General features: G+C 43.2%; 1 protein-coding gene across 1 annotated transcript in view; it reads left to right on the top strand.

The window, feature by feature from the left end:
* PPM1H (protein phosphatase, Mg2+/Mn2+ dependent 1H) overlaps positions 1 to 23,650 on the top strand; it is a 301,104-nt gene that overhangs the window by 201,017 nt on the left and 76,437 nt on the right. Inside the window, exon 6 of the mRNA XM_049782757.1 lies at positions 8,381 to 8,499. Coding sequence (XP_049638714.1) covers positions 8,381 to 8,499 — 119 coding nt within the window. The remainder of the gene's footprint in view (positions 1 to 8,380; positions 8,500 to 23,650) is intronic.

Genomic DNA, 23,650 nt, shown 5'->3' with positions numbered 1-23,650 from the left:
AATAATCACTACAACATGATCATATCAAGTCTCTCTATTCTTTAGCAACCATTCATAACTGTTACTATGTTTGGTGATATGCTCCATACTAGACAGTTGCTAAGATTTAGAAATAACATAGAGCTAAAAAGATAGTACAGCAGATAGGGCACTTGCCTTGAACACGGCCAACCCAGGTTTGATCCCTGGCATCTCCTCTGGTCCCCTGAGCACCACAAGCTGTGGTCTAATAAAACATATTTAAATGTAGTTAGTATGATGTACTACTGTATAGATAGATGTTGATATCACGGACAAAGAGGAAAAATTAAAGTTCATCTATTGTCTTACATAAAGAATCTTTAGGACAATGGCCACACTTTCTTTTGCATGTGGATTTGAGAACTTCATGTGGATTTGCTCCCTATTTAGTTTTTGATCACAGTAAAACTCACCTGGAATCTGTCAGTGTGCCTAGTAAATGTACCTAGGCAGTGGTGGGCAGTCACAATTGCATCCTTTGGAGCTGCTCAGAGCAGACATAAGCAGTGGTATAAACATCCTCAACTTCGTTAATCAGGAAATCATTTGTGTTTTATTGCTAAAACCACTGTAGCAAATTCCCACTCCCACACTTTACAGACTTGGAACTTTGATGGGGGTAGATGTGTAGGGGCTTATGTTGAATCCTCAGGGCAGTCACTTATGAATCTCAAGATTCTAGGATGCTGATTTAATTGAAGTTTCTAGGGGCACATACCAGCACTCACAGGGGCACATACCAGCACTCACAAGGCAGCACTAAGCACTGGGATGTATGGGCAGCCCCCACATTGCAGAGTCAGGTTGTTTCTGTCAACTCTCTGTCCCTGACTGGTCTATTGGGAAGCAGTGGGCTTCAGCATCTCGGGGAGACTCTGGAACCTAATACCTGCCTTAATCCTCTCTTGTCCATGACTTTCCCATTCCTCAAAAGATTCGGATAAGATAAGGAACCTCTCAACCATTCTCCTTAATCCTACCTCAAAAAGGGTTTTGGGGGCTGGCACTCAGTGCTATCACCAACAGCAGAGTATTTCTCTTGTATGTGTGTTTCTGAGTTCACTCCCTGAAAACACAAAATAAAAACTGTTTTTAACTTATTTTAAAATAACTTTTGCCTTGGGGTTCGACAATGAACATGTCCAAAACCTGCAGTTGGTCTTAAGACTGTATGCTTTAATGGTGAAGACACCCTGTATGTCTTAGGACAAGGGAATTTTCTTTCTAATTTCCCCAATACCTACTGTGCCTATGCAAACAACAACAAAACCTTTCCAAACCAGCCCCCGCTTTTTTCTTTTCTTTTTCTTTTTTTCTTCTTTTAAATTTATATGTATAGCTTCTACACAGGGGCTCCGCCCACTTTCTTTTTTAATGTTTGAATTGTATTCTTTTCTAAAGCAGTTTATTTATTTATTAATTGATTGGTTTTTCGGCCACACCCTGGATGCTCAGAGTTACTCCTGGCTCTGTGCTCAGAAATCACTCCTGGTAAGCTCGGGGGACCATATGGGATGCCAGGGATTGATGGGTTCATCCAGGGTCAGCCGCATGCAAGGCAAATGTTTTACTGCTGTGCTATCTCTTAGGCCCTGTGTGTGGGTTTGGGTGGGGGGGGGAGGGAGTTGGGTCATACCCAGCAGCACTCAGTAGTTACTCCTGGCTCTATACTCAGAAATCACTCCTAACAGGCTTGGGGGACCATATAGGATGCCGGGATTCGAACCACCATCCTTCTGCATGCAAGACAAATGCCCTACCTCCATGCTATCTCTCTGGCCCCTCCGGCCCTGTTTTTTAAAAGAACTATAAAACATGAATCATCTTGTTTTTTTTATCATATTTCTATGTATTCCTACAAATTGAGAAAAAAAAACAACCACAGTGGATTGTATCAGGGGCAAAGCAGTTTCATGAGCTTGAGTGCAAATAAAAAATGATCAGACCTAAATACCTAACCCAAAGTCAACAACAATAAAATCAAGAGACCCAAACTACAGCAAGCTATACACAAAAGGGACCTGTTATACTAGTAGTCTAGGAGCCTAAGGGTGGTGGTATGGAATGCATGCTGGGAACACTGGCAGAAGGAGGTCAACACTGGTTGTGGCAATTGCCCTAATTCAATGTCACTATGTACCTTAAATATAACTGTGTAAGACTTGTAACTCAAAAAATATAAATAAAACAAATTTTAAACAATTAAAAAAAAACTTAGTTTGTAGTCAGCTAGGATGAGACCAAATCCAAGAAGCCCTGTGTCATTGCTCAGATGGCCCCTGGTTTGACCTTGGGGAACAGAAAACAAAGAAAGAAGAGACTCTAGAAGAAGAGATCCCCCACATCCTACTTCGAGCATTAACTCACTAGTCTGATTTATTGGGCTTTGGTAGAAACAAAAGGCAAAAATAAACAAACAAAACTTTTAGATATTTTTGGGTTTTGAGGTCACACCTGGTGGCGCTCAGGGAGTTACTCCTGGCTCTACGCTCAAAAATGGCTCCAGGCAGGCTCGGGGGATCATCCGGGATGCTGGGATTTGAACTACCGTCCTTTTGCATGCAAGGAAAACAACCTACCTTTATGCTATCTCTCCGGCCCCCAACTTTTAGATTTTTTTTTAAATTAATGAATCAGTATTTATGTTTGGCATTTGGGGGAGCTATACGCATAGTAGTGCATGAGGGACCATTTGAGATGCCAGGGATTAAACCTTGGTTGGCCACATGCAACGCACTCTACTCATTGTACTATCTCTATGGCCCTGAATCAATATGTAATGGTAGAAGTATTATTGAAGCTAAAAACAAATCTTATGTGGCATTTTTATAGTAGTTTAATGGTGTTAACTGTATGAACAACAATAATCACATACATATATAAAACCCTGTTCTGGACTAAATGTTGTATCCCTATCAAAGTTCATAGGTTAAAGCTCTTCCCTCCTCCTGCCCCACTGAATGTGGAGAAAGGGTCTTATAGAAGTAATTAAATGAGGTCATGAGAGTGGGACACTGATCTAAGAAGACGGAATATCCTGAGTGAAGAAATTAATATGGCATTAGATATAATATAAGGGAAAGTGATTTGCATATATATTTACATATGGTCTTGAATGCAGAAGTAGTCAATGAATCTGAATTCATTGAATCTATATATTCAGTGAATGCAGGAGTAGCTTCTGAACACCATTACGCATGACCCCCAAATCACAAAATGAAATAAGTAAATTAAAAGACACCAGAGAGGATTAGAGTCTAGATAGTACAACAGATATGGCACTTGTCTTGTACACAGCCAATGTATGTTCAATTCCCAGCATCCCATGTGGTCCCCAAGAACCACTAAGAGTAATTTCTAAGTACAGAGCCAGGAGTAACCCCCCAAGCATCTCTGGGTGTGTCCCCAAAACAAACAGACCCCAGAGAGCTTGATTTTTCTCAGCAGAAACACAGAGGAAAAGCCTTGTGAGGATGAGGTGAGCAGACTGCAGTATTCAAGCTCAACAGAAAGCAAAGTGAGGGGCCGGGCGGTGGCGCTGGAGGTAAGGTGCCTGCCTTGCCTGTGCTAGCCTAGGACGGACCGCGGTTCGATCCCCCGGCGTCCCATATGGTCCCCCAAGCCAGGAGCGACTTCTGAGCGCATAGCCAGGAGTAACCCCTGAGCGTCACCGGGTGTGGCCCAAAAAACCAAAAAAAAAAAAAAAAAGAAAGCAAAGTGAGAAACATTCCCCTTTTAGCTCCCCAAGCATACATGGCATTTTGATCCAGCGAGCCAAGCTGATTCAGATTATGTCTGTAAAACTTTCGTCATTATTGCCTTAAAAAGATACTTTAATGAGCACGGGTACATTTTCCTCTGAAAACCAACAAGTGGATGTCCTATTATATTTTTTAGCATTTTTTTTTATTATCCAAAGCACAAATTTACTGTAAACTATACTTAGTTATTGAATTTTTTTTTCATTAACCCCAGACACTCCATCAGGTCTGACAAATATAGCTATGGTGAGTATTAAAGTGCTAATAAGGAGACAATAAAACATAAATGGTGAGTTTTTAAAAAACAAAAAGTAAGGGATAGAACGAGAGCACCTATTCTATATAGGGTGTTTGCCTTGCATGCAACAAATAATTCAGTTGTGTTCCCTGCCATCCCATATGGTCCTCAAAGCCCACCAGGTGTGCAGAGCTAGGAGTAACCCCTGATTATTACAAAGTGGCCCAGAAACCAAAATAAATAAAGATATTTGTATGGGGGGGAATAGTCATATATTTGTCACTTACATGAAAACAAAATCTGGGGGTGGGAGAACAAGAGGGCAGGAAGAAGCCAATTAGTGAATATAGAACCAAGACTGTCTCAATGCTAAAGCCACATGGCTCATATGTGTGATATTTGTGTTTGATCCCTGGTGCCACACACACAGAAATAGTAATTTATGTCAGGTACACAAGGAATGCACATAACTCATCTGGTAGGCCTGGTGGCATATGGTGACAGAAAATGAATCATATAATGTGTGAAACATGTCGGGGCAATTTGCTTGAGAAGAAGGAAAATAACCCTAAAGATAGAAACATCTAAGTGTGCTACTTATCAATGGGGAATAAATATTGGAATATTTACCCAGAAACAAATTGCTTTTTGTCCCCACCTTTTGACTTACCTGAAGTTGGGATTCTTGACCGGCACCAGGTAGACAGCATGATGCCATCTCCTGAGAATGGGTTAGCATTAATAAAATAGCCCCAAACCTGCAGGTAGGCACCCCACAGCTTGGGAGACCAAAAGGAAGCCTCTGTAAGCCTCTTTGATCCTGGTTTGCTAAGGGCCTTGCAGAGTCACAAGTCAGACCTGTTCAGCCACATTCTGGACCTGGAAGTTAGAGTACAAGGGCTCAATGGAGATCATTGCAAAGCTTCCAGGAGAACTTCACACTTCTAGTTCTCAGGCTTTTGGTTCTTTGGATTATTTGAGAAATACAGCATCCCTCAGTTCTGTGTTTGATATGTACAGTGCTGACCTGTGGCAAGCCATAACATTCATGATTCACAGTTTAAAAGGAATGAGAGCCTTTGGATTTGAAGTGTGAAAAGGTTTTTGGAAAATAGTGGCCAATATACTTCACTTAAACATTTCTTGTCAATGTAGTCATAATAGATAATAAAAACACCAAAAATAATGAAACAAAACCATGAAGTAGTAGGAAAACATTGATATAGTTTAATTGGTAGCTCCCCTTTCTTAGAAGCAATTACATAATGTTGCATCTAATAAAAAATCTTAGATTTGACAAAAAAATTTTTCTTGTTGCCATTATTATTGCCATAAGTAGGCTGAACATTTGGTTGTGATACTCACATACTTTTAGTCATGGTGCTTGCCAGGATTCACACATTTGGTTGCAGTGCTTGATACTCAGATTGCAGTGCTTGCGATCACACTTATGTCACACTTTTGGGTTTTATGTGTCAGAAGAAGCACATTTAGTGGGGGGATCATAAATGCCAGTGCCATCAAATTATACTTGGTGTGTGGGTTGGTACCCGGGATCAAACTCACAACCTCATACTTGCAAGGTCTACCCTGATTTCCTTAGGCCCTGTGCATAACATCTTTGAGTTCTTTTGGGGTAAAGGAGAGCCTCCCAAATGGTGTTTAGTATGGTGGAGAGATTGTTGGGGGTTAATGGGGCTTGCATGCAATTCTGATTTTATTCATGGCACCAGTGTATGATCCCTTGAGACCTGCCAGGAGTAAACCCTGAGCATATCTGGATATGTGCGCACATGCATGTGTGCGCGTGCGCACACACACACACACACACACACAGACACACACACACACACACACACACACACGTGGACAGGATCACTTGCACATTGGGAAGGCATGCCTTACATGTGGCCAATGTGGGTTAGATCACCAGCATCCCATATGGTGGTGCCTTGAGCCTGCCAGGAGTGATTCCAGAGTCAAGAGAAACCCTGAGCTTGGTAGTTTGGTTGGTCGGTAGGTAGGGAGGTAGGTATTTTCACAGATCTTGTAATTCAGACTTGGTTCTTTGTGGGATTACTGGGACAATAAGATAAGGCATCCAAGTGCCTGGCACGTGGTATCAGGTCAGTACGTGTGCAGTGGGGCATAAGAGAGACAAAAACTCAAGCTGTTTTAGGTGCAAAGTTCTGAGAGATCCTTGTTGCTCTTCTCTGACAGTTTATGCCTCTGATTCTTAGTTTTCCTGATTGGATGAAAATAAAATCAGAATAGAAGAATATTCCCTTCACAGAAGGATGTGATTTGTACTGAATCCAGAGCCACCCTCCACCCTTCTGGGTTTCATGCTCTGCTGTTACTCTGTAGTTCTTCATTTTATATGGAGGTTTCAGGTTCTCTTTCTGCCTTGGGCCCCCAAGTTATGTAGGTGGATATTGTAGGTAAAATGGTTGGGAGGGTGAAAAAGGGAGCTCACAACGTACTTAGCATTGGATATGGGATGTAATAAGACCTGACAGTCACTGGATAAATATGAATAATTCTTCTTAGGCTATGATAAGTCCATTTGACAACACCTCATTATTAAAATAGTACAAGGTAAATATTAACCTCATTTAAAAGATAAACTGAGTGGGCCCGGAGAGATAGTACAGCAGCATTTGCCTTGCAAGCAGCCGATCTAGAACCAAAGGTGGTTGGTTCTAATCCCGGTGTCCCATATGGTCCCCCGTGCCTGCCAGGAGCTATTTCTGAGCAGACAGCCAGGAGTAACCCCTGAGCACCGCTGGGTGTGGCCCAAAAACCCAAACCCCCCCCCCCCAAAAAAAAAAAGATAAACTGAAGTCTGGTAAGTTAAACAACCTGCTGAGGTCACGTGACTTCTAAGTGTAGAGCTTAGAGTTCAGCCAAAGTCCGTCTCACCTAAAGCCTGTTCTATTAAATACTCATTTCCTTTCTTTCTTTCATCCTAGATACTGTTTTGTAAAACCTGATGTTTCTGTGACCTTGATGCTCATCAGCAATTGAGCCTTTTCCTCGGCAGGGATTTCAGAGCCACTCACAAATGATCCAAAGTCCCTCATCCCATTCCCATCCCCAACTGGTACTAGTTGGGGCTGCAAGTACACAGAAAGGCACCTTTTCACTCTCAGTCCAAGACAGACGGTTCCTCTAGCCTGCTCTGAATCATTGACCTAGAGTCCTGTATCTGGCAGGGCTGACCAGCCAGGTGACGGTTCAGCTTGCTTCCTTTGGCTCCAGCTACACTTAGCTGACTGACATCCAGCTCTGGCTTCCCTGCAGCACTGAGAGAGGGTAGAAGAGCCGTGGGGTCAGGCCCTGGGAAAGGGGCTGTAAATTGTGACAGCTCCTATGGGCTGAGGTCATATCCATCTGTCTGGGGCAGGGATCCCTGGCTTTCCTGCAGTGTCAGGCCATGATTTTTCTCTCCACATTTTTTCCTGCCAGAAAAAGAGCGAGATAGGAAGAGAAAATTCCATTCCATTACTCCTCTAATAAGCAGGCATAGAGTTTGGTATGGGAAAACCCTAGTGCAGGTTTGCTTACCGTGTGTGGCCTCGGAGAAGGGAATTAATCCTTGAGCATTTCATCTCTTGGATAGCTGGATTTGAATTTTGTATGTGACAATGAGACTGTTTGTTGTTTCTATGCAATTCCCTAAGTGGCTGTTTGCTCAAGACTTTCCTAGTGTGAATAGAGATGGGGGGTGGGGTGGGGGAGAGAAGCCATCTGCTCTGGAATCGTCTTCCAATTACATGATCAAATTACTGCAGAGCAAAATGGAGGGAGTCCAACAGAAAGTTCCTGTCTGGTGCTCCCAGCCCATTCTCTCAGGCCAGGGTGTCATGTGGAGACGCACATGCAGCTTTCCAAACCTGGGCAGGAGAAAGAAGAGCTTGAGTTGGAGGGGGGCAAGGGGCAGAAAGCCAGGGAGTAGACCATGTACTTTCCTTTCTCACCAACGTGCTGTCAGTGCTGAAAAAGCGAGACCATCTTGTATTTGAATTTAAGAAAAGAAACTTAGAAGGAAACCCTTTTCCTTATAACTTTGGGGACCTTGTCTATGATTTGTATTAATTTATTGTAAAAAGTGCCATCTCTTTCTTTATTGGTGACAGTCGTGCTTTTTTTTTCTTTTCTGGCATTCATTTTTATTTAGATGCCTAACTGTTTTCCTTGAAATAGAAGGTGCTTTTCATATTTTTTAAATAGGCTGTCTTGATTGATTAAAAAAACAAAAAAAACAACCTCACGTTTTCTTTTTTCACTAAATATGCCTCTGTTTTGTTTGTTTTTTTTTTCTTTCTTCTTCTTCTTCTTTTTTTTTATATGCTATTAGGCATTCATGCAGCCTCACTTGCTGGGAAATGAGTTCACACATTTGGAGTTTCCAAGGAGAGTACAGAGAAAGGAACTTGGAAAGAAGATGCTCTACAGGGACTTTAATATGACAGGCTGGTAAGAACTTGCTTCCCCAGGCCTCAGCGTTGCTGTGGGGTGTAAGAAGGAGGCATTGCTGATGAGAGAGGCCCATCGCTTGTGCCAAGAGGAAGGCCACGGGGGCCTGACTCATGTGGGAGAAGCACTAATGTGGCTTCATCTGCTGCTGCTGCTGCCCTTGCCTGGCCACCATGGCTCATATCTCAGCAGTAGGTTTGCCTCTCTGCTTCTTTGAAACCCTCTTTGGGTGTTAGTTCCCATGGATCTGATTGTGTAAGCATCTGGGGGCATTTAAGTCCATTACACAAGATAGTTCAGCCAGGTTTACCAAGGAGGGATAGTGGGACCAGAAAGAGATAGTGAATTGAGCCAATGTTGATTGGACCAAACTGGCTTGGAGTTAAATTCTAGCTCTGTTCTTTCTAAGTAGACCTACAATCCCTTTTTTCTCCATGGATAAACAAATAAATATATACACACTCTTTGAAGAGTCATTGTAAAGATCAATAATGAACTAGCATCATTTATCACTGTTGTATCATCATTTTGTTATCTTATTAAAGTTGAGCTCAAATAAGAGCTCTAGTGTCTTATTCCCAGAACACACTTAAATCAGCACCAAGACCACATGGGTACAGTGGCTAACACTGACTGTGTTAGCCTCAATTTCTTCACTCTGGAAGGCAGATCTAATAATGAGGTGTTTGTAGGTATAGATAATTTTGGGGAGGGGCCATTACCTAGCAGTTGTCATTCCTGGCTCTGTGTTCAGGGTTACTCCTGGCAGTGTTGAGGAGACCATATGTGGTATCCAGTTGCATACAGTGCAAGTACCTTAACTCTTTTACTCTCCCTCCAGCCCCATACCTAGATGTAAGAACCAAGTAAGAGAACATTTAGTGGTATGTAGAATTATAGGGTGAAGATATTTGGGGGGGGCCCAACACCAGCTAATGAGCTAGCAGTCTGGAGAACAGTAAGAGAGGAAACTGTTGACTCTTACTTACTAGGCATAATTCAACACAAGCCAAAATGTAGATTCCGTTATCACTTGGGGGGGGGTGAATCAAATGAGGATCTCATACATGCAAATCATAAGTCATTACCACTGAATTCCGTCTCTATCTGTCTGATCTTCATTGGCCAAAATAGTTAAAGAAGATGCTCACAGCCCAAATTTCCATGGTGATGCCTTTTAAGCTTAAACTCTACTCCTCAGGTTTGTACTGTCTTAGAGGAATCATTGCATTACTCAGGGCAGGCAAATGGCTGATATAAGTTGCTGCTTCTGTTTTGTTTGTTTTGTGTTTTCCTAACCACATGAGAAGATTCACTCTTCTTCTAGAAGGATGAGTAAACAACAGATCAAGAGCTACGACCATCCCTTTAAATACATAAATCTCCCGGAGAGATAGCACAGCGGTGTTTGCCTTGCAAGCAGCCGATCCAGGACCAAAGGTGGTTGGTTCGAATCCTGGTGTCCCATATGGTCCCCCGTGCCTGCCAGGAGCTATTTCTGAGCAGACAGCCAGGAGTAACCCCTGAGCATCGCCGGGTGTGACCCAAAAACAAACAAAAAAAATACATAAATCTACATTAGTTTTTATAAATATAGCCACATTCATTTGTGCACATTTCAATTTGGGCTGCATTAATACTGCAATAGGGACTATATGACCCACAAAACCTAAATTATTACCTCTGCTCTAAAACGTAAATGATTTCAAAAAAAAAAGGAGTTCACCATCTCTGTAGGTCTGTGTCCAGTCTCCATCAGTCTCACTTAGCTGATTTATCTGTTCATTTTAACTAAATGTACCCATCACTATAGGCAGAAAAATGTAAAATAAGGCCTCATATACTTTCAAAAATCCTGATGGAGCTTGGTTTTGAAGAATTTGGAAAGATGAAAGGAGAGGCATCACAGATTAGGAACACACAAAATGATAAGCACAAGGAATAGATTTAAGAGACAGTGAGGAAAATGGCCCCCAAAAAGAAGAGGAGCATCTGTGAGAAATCAGACTGAATTTGTATTGAGAGCACATAATGAGGATATGAGAAGCCAGGCAGAGAGATTTAGATTTACTGGGGGAGGCTGCAAATTACTATTGTGTGTTTCTCAGGAGGATGAATGACGAAAGCAATGTTGTAGGAAGTTGCTTTTGAGAGGAGTTGAAGGAGATGGATGAGGAAATAAAGCAGATTCAGGTACCCAGAGAAAAACATATGTGTGCTATCTCTAGGGCTGAACAGGGAGCTGGGAAATAGCAGGAAAGGAAATGAGCAAGGCTTGCACTGGGTAATTGAGGCCTAGGAATGAATGTAAGGGCTAAGTCAATAGTGACACCAATTACCTGTATAAATATCTCTCCTCAACAAGTCTGTGAGCCCCATGGGTGGCAGTGGGGACTCAGGGACCAATCCAGCGCCTGATAAAGTGTATCGAGGCAACAGCTATGCAGTGGATGAGAGGAAGAAAGGGGCGTGATTGACAGAAGTTAATGGAGACAGATAATGGTTGATAGGAAAGGAAATGAGGAGCCTATATTTGACGTGCATTAAGTTTGATGTAAGCTGTTTGTTCTTTCTGGCCCAGAAAAGCAAATTAGAGCAAAACAGTCAAAACAAACTTGGGTAAATAAAAGGGTAATGGTTACCCTATTTTCTAAATTTTTTTCTGTTTTTTAGGGGGAATGTGGGGAGTTGGGGTACTCCTTTACAGTGCTTGGTCAGCACCATGGCTATACCTGGCAGTGCTGAGAGAACATGTGAAGGGATTGAACTCAGGCCCTCCTGCATGAGGCACAGGAGGTCCAGCCCTTTGAGCCATCTCCTAGCCTTTATAACATTTTAAATGTAGATTAAATTTATGAACTACTTTATATTCAAATTATTAATGTATATTTTGTCTGCATTTCTCCCCCACTTCCCCCTTTTCCTATGTACTCCTCCTTTCCTCTTAAGTCATATGTCATCTTTAAGCCCTTTAATGAGTAATATTTAATTGTACAAAAGGTACCAAATAATTGGGCCTAGACTGATAGTGGCTTTAGTCAGACATGCTTTGATTCAGTCAAGTTCCCTAGGTGGCTGTGGCTCACGACTTTGCCTAGGAGCAGTGATGTACGTACATCTTCATGTATTTCCTGATTACTTTTGAAAAGGGTATTTAAGGAATGGCTTTGTTGAAAGAGGTCGGCATGTTTAAAATCAATTTTGACTACTACTGCCTATGTAAATTCTCTGCCCCAACTTTGAGTTTCTTTGAGGCGTTTTTAGAGTCATAAAGTTTTGAAGTCTTTGGCACCTGGTTGTTGTGGAAGGGGGCTTTGGGGTGACCCTCCAGCTAAATCCATGAGCTCAAACTTCTGTGCAATCAACATGCCTTGAGTGATCCCAAGGGCCCTACTGTGAAGGATCCCCTGATGATGGACCAGGGACTTCAGAAGCACTCCAGCTGGGCAAACATGAGGACCAGTACTGAATTCTCGGTGCAGCACATGCCCCATTATTCTCCTGACCATCCCACAGTCTGGGATTCTGGAGAGGAAAAAATCATAAAAGAAGGAGCAAAGTGGCTGGAGTGATAGCACAGCAGTAGGGTGTATGTCTTGCATGCAGCTGACCCAGGCGGGACCCAGGTTTGAAATCTGGCATCCCATCTGGTCCCCTGAGACTGCCAGCCAGGAGTTATCCCTGAGCATCACTGGGTGTGGTCAAAAATAAAATAAAAAGGAGCAAAGAGGTAGTAAATCAATTCCATGAGACTGCTGGTCTACATTTCCCTTTTCCCCATGAAGGCCTTCAATTACTAATACATTAGAATGGGGGAATCTTAGTGATGTGTCCATCAAAATTGAAGACACAATCCTTCCTTGGTCCCTCCTGTTTCTTGACTTCAGAATTAGCCACAGCCTGTAAACTTGTTTCTCCTAAACACTCAAACAGAAAAAGGGCGCAGCTACTTCAGAGTTGTTCACCCTGTAAATACTTGGTTAAGGGAATTGTTTGTCCCCTATCTCACCCCACTTATGACTGTACTGATGAGGTTATCTGAGAGGACTTGGTGCTCAGGGCCAGAAACCATAATGAGAGATGCTCGTGGCACATATGGAACCAATCTAAGAACTAGGTCCATTGTACAGATGAGGAGACTAAGGCAGAGCAGCTCAATTGTTTCAGATTCTGCAGTGAGAAAAAACCTGGGATGTGGACCATCTCCCTGTGGATTGCAGGGTTGTGGGTCTGGCCGATTTATCCTTGTGGTTCCCCTGTCACAGCTGAACAAAGGTAGTTTTCTCAGCCAAAAAGGATCAGAATAAGTTGAGGTTTCAGCTTCATAATTTGGATAGAATACCTCTAACTTTATTTGGATTCAGAATGATCATAATTCAGTATTGGGACAGCAGGAAAGGCTCTTGCCTTGCATGCAGTTTACCCCCATTTATTCCCCTAACGCTACTTATGTCCTCCCCTGAGGATCACCAGGAGTGATCCCGAAGCATCATCAGACGTAGCCAACCTCAAACCCAAATAATCAATCCATTTAGTTAGGAGCTGTGCTGTTAAATTTTCCCCGGGAGCCTGTGTCCACCAGGATTCGTGTCTGTGTCAGGGCAGAGGATATCGGGAGGAAGTATTTCCGTGAGCCAGCCAGGGCATTCATAGACCTGATTCCCTTCACTCACTGGCCCACTGGACAGACGAGACTGTTGAAACACACTGTCATCGATGTGTGATTTGGGTGGTGATGGTACGAGAGATCCCCAACGCATCAAGTCTCCTGTGCTTGGGAAAGCTGCCCACTCTCATTAGTGCAGCCGTGCCAGCTCCGCACCGTGTGTCTGCTGCAAGGAGGAACTGTGGGAGAGGATGTCAGCTCCAGGAAGCCTTGTCTCATAATTAAGGATGAGTCTGCTGCCTCCTGCCAGGGGTTCTGTCTCTCCCACCCTCCTGATTTCACGGAGACTGGGGAGCAGGCTGGCAAGTCCAGACTGCACCGAGGACAAAAGGTCATTGTCACCGGGACCTTTCTCACAAAATCAGTCTTTCCTGCACTCCCTCTTCCCTCCTTCTGCTCCCAGATAGTTTGATTTAGAAAAGGCTTTTTTTTTTTTTTTATTCCTTTCCCCCTGAATCTAATGGGTCCCTGATGTGGCCTGGCTCTTCCCTTCTGTGGCTGGTATCGTTGGTCCTGGTGCCAGAGCCCAGCCTTGTGCTGCTGTCCCTCCTTCCCCTCCCATCCTGCCCTCCACCTGCCATTGCAATCGGCACACGAGCCGGCCTGCTGAGCTCCCGGCCTGCAGCCCTCAAGCTGTCCCAGGCTGTCACTTGCTGGCAGGTGCCGATGTGAATGAGTTTAAAACAGCTTCTCACAGCTGGCTCTGTGGCACCAAGTCCCTGCTCTCGGGACTGCGGCTGACTGCGTGTTCTCCTGTCGAGCCCATGTTCTTCGTGCTCTGGGTCCAGCCACATGGGGTGAAAAAGCAAGCTGGAGCCCTGGGAGGTTGGTCATGCTGGAGGGGCCGCAGCCTCGCCCCTGGCTTCAGGCCAGAGTCTCCAGCAGCTGTTCCTGGGCGGATGGGATTCGTACCAAGAGTGAGGGCCCGAGAGGAAGAGAAGTCCATCCTGTGAATGTGAAATTGCTTCCAGATGGTTCTGGTTAGGGGAAAAGCACACCAGAATTCTTTCTTTAAGCAAAGCCTTTTAAACATTTATGATGGTCTTATTTCAGAAGACAGGCTGGTCCTGAAACCTGAGCTGGTAGGACTGACTGAGCCAAGAGAGCATTGCCTAGGGACATATGCTCCATGTCTGTGCTCCAGCCTCCCTTTGCAGAGGTTCCAAGTGCTTGGGCCTAAATCGCCCTTTTGTAAGAAGCAGCATGGCCTCTTACTACCAGCCCTGTGTCTGGTATGTGTCTGGGGGTGCACTTTGGTTTCAAAGTTTTAGGAAAAGGCAGGTTCCATTAGAAGGAACCTGTCTTCTGTTTGTTATCTCTTCTAGATCTTACCTCTTTCTCACTCCCAATGGAATGTAATGGGGTTATTTTCCCCTCTTTTCCTGTTAAAACTAGGAGCAAATGGGACAGAAGCAATGGTATAGGAGTTAAGGCACTTGCCTTGCATGCAGCTGGCTCACCTTGGTTCTCAGGGACCACATGTGGTTTCCTGAACACTGCCAGAAGAGACCCCTGATTACAGAGCCAGGAATAAACTCTTAAGCACTACTGGGTATGACCAAAAATAAAGAAAATAAATAAACCAAAACCCAAAAAAGAAAGGGTGGAAACTAGAATAAATTGGGAGGATTTTTTTTTCTACTGAGACAAGAGTGGAATGAGCCCCCACAGAAGTCATTACCTGCTGTGGTGTGGAAAGATTGGTGGAAATCTAGTAAACTTCATTTTTTTTTATTAAAATAGATCATCACACTAGCCATATCTAAGTTGCTTTAGAGCCACATGTGCTCATGGCTAGTTGAACCATGCAGATGTAGACTACTTCCATTATTGCGGCAGGTGTATAGGATAGCATTGCCATTTTGGTAATTCAAGGATGTGGGTTTAGTTGAGATGAAAGATAATGCAAGGAGCTATCTTATCTAGACATCGCAACAGCAGGGAGGTTTTTTTTAAATGTGCGTAGACTAAGAAAACGAGAATGTTGAGGTCACTGTCTCCAGATTGCTGGTAGACTCAGCTGGTTGGGGGAAAGGGCTGTTCTTCGTTCTACTGATCTTTAGGGACAATCACTATTTAGGAATCACTCGTAGGCAAGCCTGCTGGCCAGCTAGAGGAATGGCATTCCCTCTGCCATGTCAGAAATGTTTCTTTCCCCAGTTTGATCACTGCCAGTAGCACTTCTGTTCCTTTGCTTTGGCAGTTTTTCACAAGGGCTTCCCTAGCAGTACTCTGTGGGACTCCAAGGGCCACCTCTGGCAATGCTTCCTTCAGTGCTGAGGGGTCTGGGAGTGAGGTGGGCTTGGGGTCAAACCCAAAGCTTCCAGCACTGTCAGCCTCTGTTCCATTCCTTTGAACTCTCTCGCTGCCCCCTCCCCTTTGCTTTGGGTTTATTTAATGGGGAGTATTTCATTCTCTGAAAATAAGATTAAAAAGCAATTTCATTCCCAGCCCAGCCCATTTTGTTTGGGGTGACCTTTATCCTTGGTCTGCAACCTACAGCCCCCCGTTCCCCAGATACGGGTTTCTTTCTTATCACCAGTCCAAATGTTTTGATGAGAGAAACTCACTGGAGGCAACCGCGAACATGGACTGCACTGCTGGGTCAAGTTTTCCAAATACCGTAGCTACAGCTTCTATCTTCTTTATTGCTCCATTCTGTGCCCTCTGACTGCGCGTTTAGGCAGACAGGGAAGCAGATACGCAGATTGAGAACCGCCACAGAATGCTTTATGAAGCCAGCTCCAGGCACCCGCATTTAATATAAATTGATTTATTGAATCAAGCACAGAAGCCCTCTTACAGAAACCCCAGGCTTTATCCTCGGGAGGACCACCTAATAAAGTAGCCCCAAATGACACTCCTCATTAGCTTTTCCACTGATCCCCAGGCAGTTTTTAAAGGGACAGTGTCCCTCTTTGGGGCCTGAATTTATATGTCGTCCAGGCCTGCGCGTCTAATTAGCTCAACATTATGGGTCTTCCTTGGAAAACCTACATTTTCGAACAGCTTGACTCTTGCATTTGGAAGAGTAATTGGGAAATTCAAGCCCTATTACTCTTTTCCTCTTTTTTGCTCTTAATCACTTTTAACCCATTCTTTGGAAGTTGACCCGAAGATGTCTCTGACTAACAGCAAGTCCTGCCCAGCAGTTTCTCCAAGGAATTTCTCAGGTCCGTTACCCTTGTTCCAGACTTTGGAGACCTCATGGGGGAAGCTTTTGAGACTCACCAGAGAACCAACACATTTTAATTTTATAATTACTTCACAAAAAAGCAGACCTTTCCCTAGTTAAACCTGGGATTCATTTCCTCCCAGCAACTTGTATTTTCATAATTTAATGATTATGGGCCACCGCGGCGGCCATTTGATTGCTCAAAGCAATCTGGAAATCTGACTTTGCAGAGAAAGCAGGAGCTGAGGCATATTTGCAGAGAATTTTATTCCCAGACCTCAACAGATTGTCTAGGACAGGCACTGGCTGGAGCAGGGATTGATTCGATGCTCAAGACACCATGACTTCCCAGTTCCATTGGGGCTTGGAGTGAAATCAGGAGTGAGGTCACTTGGCCTGGGGAAGGGCCCTCCCTGGACAGAGGGGAAGGGTGTGGGTCTAAGATGATGAATGGTTCTTTACGATGTGCATGTTCTGCATCTTTTCAGGCTTTTGCAGCTCTAGCTGCAGGAGCAGTGGGGAAGAAAGCCGGCCCTGCTGTGTGCAGCACATCTCCTGACAGTGATAAATGACTCCTTCCTCCCCGCTGCTCTGCCCGCCAGGCCAGTACTAGCTATGAGGTCTTTACAAGTGGCTGGAAGCCAAGACAGACAGGCATTGTCAGGCTACAGGGAGAAGAAAGAAGAGATGGCCAAGCAGCTTGCTCCCTAATGTCCGCCTACTCAGCCCTCTGTGTGCTCACACTCACGCGCACCCTCCCTCAGCCTGATTGACAGGCATCTATTTATCATCCCCGAAGTGATTAGCTATTTCCAAGTTATGCTTTCTTCCTCAGACCCAGAGAACAGTCATAGCATTCCTCTTAACCTGCTCAGGAACCCATGAGCACAGTTTACCTTCCCCTCTCCTCCAGTGACCTGGCCTGGGGGTTTGCCCAGTGATGATTTACTGCCTGGCAAGTTTTAGGATGCCCAGTGCCTGCCAGAGTTCCTGTTAAAATAGTGAACACACTGAGGCCAAGGAACTCGGGGCACTCTTTTTTTTTAATTTATTTAAAAAGTGGTTACACAGTTGTTCGTAACACAGTTGTTTCACAATTGCAAAGTTGTTCATGATTGAGTTTTAGTCATACAATATACAGCCCCCTTCACTAGTGCATATTGCCCACCAACATTTTCCCTCTCGCCCTCCCCCCTGCCTGCATCTGGGAGATCTCTCTCTCTCTCTCTCTCTCTCTCTCTCTCTCTCTCTCTCTCTCTCTCTCTCTCCCTCTCTCCCCTCCTCTCTCCTCTCTCTCCTCTCTCTCTCTCACCTTCCCTCCCTCTCTCTCCCCCCCTCCTTCTCCATCTCCCTTCTCTCCCTTTTATGTTCTCTCCCTCCCTCCCCTTTTTTTTCCTTTAAACACTGGCTTGCAATAGTGTTGAAAAGTATCATGCCTATCACTCTATCCCCTTTCAGCACCCAACTCTTGTCCAGAGTGATCATTTCCAATGACCATTGCCATAGTGGTCCCTTCTTTGCCTAATGACATTCCTCTGCTATTTATGGCAATCTGCCTACCATGGCCTGGTTTTCCTGACTCTTGTCTCTAATGTCTCTGGATACTATTACCATACTAACTTATTTTTTTAATATCCCACAAATGAATCTGATCATTCTATGTCTATCCCTCTCCCTCTGACTCATTCTGCTTAGCACAATACTCCCCATTTCATGACTTTATTTTTCTTCTTACAGCTGAAGCTGCATTGTATTTCTTTTTGTAGATACCATAAACAAATTTATCTGTTTTTCTTGTGCAGAGCCAAGAGTATGCCCTGAGCACATATGGCTCAGCCCTCCTATCCCCAAATAGTTGAGGGTCTTGGGATTTTGGGGGGTCTTTTGATTTGGAGAGATTTGTGTGGTCCCTATACTCTCTTTACATCTTCTCAGTCTGAGATTATAAACTGATATGGTGACCACATCCAGTGTTTTCTTCTGACTTTGTGCTCAGAGGTCATTCCCGACAGGGAGGATGCACTTGGCCTTTAAACTCTCTCTTGAGTGGCTGGACTTCTGAAGACACTGCTGCTCCTGATCTCAGTAGGTGAAACTCTTACCCTTTGGCAGTATTTTATTTTCAAAACACACAATATGAAATATATATTGTTTTAATCCTAAGATTTAGCAAATATTCAAAGTACTCCCTTGAATCATGACATCCATCAGTTCATGAGAGCATCTAGATGTTCATCTAGAACTCCATTGTAAAATGTTGTTAAGCTTCTGTTAGGTTTCTGTGAAAACTGTTTAGTGTAAACTTCATATCACAGTTGTCAGTTTTTGTCTTAGTAAATCTACTGAGATTTATCTAAGAAAATAAAAATCATAACTGAAGCCTGTCCCTAACATGTGACCACTCATACAGGAGAGGTAGTTAGAGAAAGCTGTATTTTCTTCAATGTTGCCTTGCTGGATCTAACACCAACTTCCAGAAACTATATTGAACACTACCATTTCACCTGTAGATTTTAAAATCTTACCAGCAAGGGAAATTAAATCTGTTGGAATTTGTGCACAGCTAGCTAAAGACAATATACTAACGGCAGCCTTTACATGGGTTTTGAGGAAAATCTTTGCAGCCATGACAGAGTAGCATTTCTAAGGCTAGGATTGGGAATGACTTTGTGGAGAAGGTTATGTTTGAACCGTAGGTTGGAGATCTGAGAGGAGTTTTCAGAGGGATAAAGGTAGGAGGGAACGAGATTCTGAGCAAGGTCACTGCACAGAGGAAGAAACCCAGAGGCAAGAAACTCAGATGTGTGTCTGGGGAATGTACAAGCCAGAGGGAATATTTAAAAAAATTTTTTATCAGCATGGAGAAAACTTGGCCTCCCACTGGGCTGTGGTGGGTTATTAAAGCTTCCCTGTATTGCCAATCAACTCTTTATATACTAAATCATGAGGACTGGGGCACAGGTCCAAAGCAGCTGAAGTTATAGGCCTTTTCTACCATTGAAGAATTTCACTATACACAATGACATTGTTATATATCAGCTAGATGATCGCCCTGTGAGCACCTGATATCTGTGTTATATCAAAGGTAATAAAAGTAAAAGAAAAAAAACAAAATAATAAAAAAATAAAAAGGTAATGAAAGTGCAGGCCATGAAGCAAACCATTGTCCTGGGTGAGCAGATGGAAGTCAACTCGGAGAACATTTGGATGTGTTGTAATAATATCCACAAACTAGGATTATGTTTGTTAGTGGATATTATTGCATAATGGCAGGAAATAACATAATTTTCCTTTCTCTTCAGAATACCAAACCTCCGTGATGAGGTAATTATGTACATCAAAACCACAAAAGTCAACACCAGTATAAATATGGAACCCAAACTGCAATAAACATTTTTTAATGAGTTGGTTAAAGAGGTCTAGTAAAGGGGCCTGGAGTGATAGTACAGCAGTAGGGTGTTTGCCTTACACGCAGCTAACCTAAGACGGACCTCGGTTCAATCCCCCCAGCATCCCATATGGCTCCCCAGACCAGAAGCAATTTCTGAGTGCAAAGCCAGGAGTAACCCCTGAGCATCACCGAGTGTGGGCCAAAAACAAAAACAAACAAACAAAAAAAGAGGTCAAGTAGAGAGAAGGAAGAGACTAGGAATCATTGATGAGAAATGCTGATATTAGCGTGGTTTTATAGTTGAAACATTGAGTCCCTGAAATTCTATAATTCACAGCTTTGTAAATCATGGTGAATACATAAAACAATTAAATTATCTAAATTATTTAAAATTGCACCCTCACGGAATATGAGATGATCTACCACATGGCAGACATAATAGACATAATTTTAGAAGGATATATAGCTGAATTCTCAGCCTATTTATAGGATTCTATTTTTTATTTATTTAAGGAGCATGTGTCATATAATTGATCATAATAAATTTTTTCCTGATAAGTGGAAGTGAAATTATTATAAGAAGGAAAAAGAAGGAAGAAAGAAAGAGAAGTAATAAACAAATTTATGAAAATTACTATGCCTCCAATGAGGTCATTAATTCAATGTCAGATGGTTTAGTAAGCTCTTGCTGCTAGTTGACCATTATGTTACTTTATTTTTTTCCTGAACATTAGGTGGCTTCCAATACACATAGTATTCAAATTGGTGTATTCCTATGGGGATGGCAATTTTAAAGAAAATGGAGTTGTTGAGGAATCTCGAGCACTATAGGTGATATTGTGACTTGGGGGGGGCATGTTTTTGGCTGCCAGATCTTCCAGAAGTAGGAGAGAATGGGGGCAGAGGGAGGATGACTGTACTCACTCCAAAAGGGTCCTGGAGATAACATACCTGGAGTTGGTCAGGTTGGTGTCTCTACAGAGAGCTGTAGAGAAGTGGTGAAGCAGGACCATAGGCAAAGCAGTAATTGTGGGTTATGGGTGCAGCAAATATAGCTTTGCAGGGCAGGGATTGGCCTGCCCTCTTCCCCCGAGATTGCCACCTTTCTGTGGCAGTTTGCCCATAATTCTTTTCTTTTTCTTTTTTTTTTTTTTGTTTTTGTTTTTGTTTTTTGGGTCACACCTGGCAGCGCTCAGGGGTTACTCCTGGCTCCATGATCAGAAATCGCTCCTGGCAGGCTCGGGGAACCATATGGGATGCCGGGATTTGAACCACCGTCCTTCTACATAAAAGGCAAACACCCTACCTCCATGCTATCTTTCCGACCCCTTGCCCACAATTCTTTTATTTTGTTTGTTTTTGTTTTTTGATTTTGGGTCACACCTGGCAGTGCTCACGGGTTACTCCTGGCTTCATGCTCAGAAATCACTCCTGGCAGGCTCGGGAGACCATATGGGATGCCGGGATTTGAACCTCTATCCTTCTGCATGCAAGGCAAATGCCTTACCTCCATGCTATCTCTCCAGCCCCGCCCATAATTCTTGGTTTACATCTCTTTTAAGAACAGAGTTAATCTATTGAGTAGACCAGGTGCAGACATAGTGACTGTGTTTGTGAGTATAGTTTCAGCTGCCAGGTCTTCCAGAAGTACCAGAAGTCTGGGGCAAGGTAGATTATATAGGATCCTATTTTTTTTAAGGACATTTTAGAGATATGAGTGCTATAACACTCTTACAGATTTTTGGATATTTCCCAGTTCCATCAAGGAAACATTTCCCTGTGTCCAATCTGCATGTCCCCAGTTATAAAATTTCACACTTACCAGAGCACCCTAAAGTTCTTTTTTTCCTTTTTCTTTTCACCAGGCTTCAGAGTAGGAAAAACCAATGCTACCATTTTCAAACTGAGAATTCTATGAAGGGATTCATCATTCTAAAACTGAGATCTTACCTGCTATCATGTCTGTCTTACCTTCAGATAGAGCTGGAAACTTCAGAGGAAGGGCAAGCTCTGGTGTCCCTTTCTGAAAAAGTCAATACAGATCTTCTCATCAAAACCCAGAAACACTGACAGCATTGTCATATTTTTGCCTTTTATTTTGTTGCACAGACAAAAGCAATAAGACTGCCAAATTCTAGCCTCCACGTTTACTAGAATTTTATTAGTCTCCCAGAGTGAATCCAACACTGTGTTCAGTAGCTTAAATAACTGAGCACAGGACTTGGTCTCTGTGGGATAATCCATTTAAAGCATTATCCTTTCAGAATGTTAGGATGGGCTATTTGAGACAGAAGGAAGATTCAAACAGAGCCTGCCCTCAAAGTTGTTTTGTTTCGTTTTGTTTTGGGGCCACACCCGGCGGTGCTCAGGGGTTACTCCTGGCTATCTGCTCAGAAATAGCTCCTGGCAGGCACAGGGGACCATATGGGACACTGGGATTCAAACCAACCACCTTTGGTCCTGGATCGGCTGCTTGCAAGGCAAGCGCCACTGTGCTATCTATCCAGGTCCGCCCTCGAAGTTCTTAGATTAAAAGGTAGGATTGATCCAGAGGTGGATATTTGTAATCCCATACCAAAGTGCTAGAGGCATATTTATTCACAGGCTTATTTTTTTCCTGAGAGTGATTTTTTTTAAACATTCAATATTTTAATCACTCTACTTGCTATATCAAGGTCCTTGAAATCTTGGAATCTGTAATTTTTTTTAAAGCTTTCAGGGTGTTTCCTGAAATGTTTTTAAATATTGACCTGGAGTAACTCTGGGCATTCAAGCCATGAATATAGCACTAAGGGTGGGTTTAAAAACAAGCATTAGGCAGCCTGGGTTCCTTAAGGGTGTCTGACTCTCTATGCCCTTGTTTTTGTTCTTGCTATTGCTAGGATGAATCTGTGGAAAGGAGGCTCACTGGAGAAATCAGGAACGGATAAGGTCCCAGCAGTGGGTCAAAGCTGAGTCACACCTCTCAGTGTCCCTAACAGTGTTTGTACCCAACACTTAGATATCCACACCCAGGCATGGTATGAATACCTGGATAGATCAGGAGACTATACTTCCTAGCCATTTGACATGCTGGTTCTTGTTTATATTCATCCTAAATAAAGGATAACTCCCCTTCCAAACTTACATGATCCTACAGGATAGCCTCGGCTACCAAATGGAAAGTTATTTTTATATTTTTAAAATAATTTTTATGTGACCAAAGTGAATTACGAGTCTTTCACAGTAGTATTTAAGGTACATAGTGACAATGAATCAGGGCTATTCCCACCACCAGGGTTGTTCTTCCTCATTTGCCCCACCACCACCACCACCACTGAACTGCTAGTGTAGCTTCTCCTCTCTGTGTATAGCTTGTTGTAGATAGAGTATCAATTCTCTTATCATTGACTTTGGGTTTGGTATTTAAGTCTGATCATTTTTTATTTCCACTCAATGTTCATACAACTGTTTGGTCCTGGTACCATTCTTTATTTTTTCTCCCCTCAATTTATGAGGCAGAACAAGAGGATTCAAGTTATGTGGTTCTGTTGAGAAAAAACAAAAACTGAGAGGAGTTCATCTATAGGTTATAAATATCAATTTATAAGAATAAAAGGGGGCCCGGAGAGATAGCACAGCGGCATTTGCCTTGCAAGCAGCCGATCCAGGACCAAAGGTGGTTGGTTCGAATCCCGGTGTCCCATATGGTCCCCCGTGCCTGCCAGGAGCTATTTCTGAGCAGACAGCCAGGAGTAACCCCTGAGCAATGCCGGGTGTGCCCCCCCCAAAAAAAAAGAATAAAAGGAAAAAAGGAGAAAACCATAACCAAAAAACCAACAAACAAAATTTTTTTTAAAAAACAGTAACTACCAAAAGAAAGCACCCAGCAACAACAACAAAAAAAAATCACCAAATAATAACCATAAGAATGAAAAAG

This window comes from Suncus etruscus, chromosome 11, assembly GCF_024139225.1.
Source record: "Suncus etruscus isolate mSunEtr1 chromosome 11, mSunEtr1.pri.cur, whole genome shotgun sequence".
Taxonomy (NCBI): Eukaryota; Metazoa; Chordata; class Mammalia; order Eulipotyphla; family Soricidae; genus Suncus; species Suncus etruscus.
Note: the sequence above shows the minus strand (reverse complement) of the source record. Positions and strands in the feature narration are given on the sequence as shown.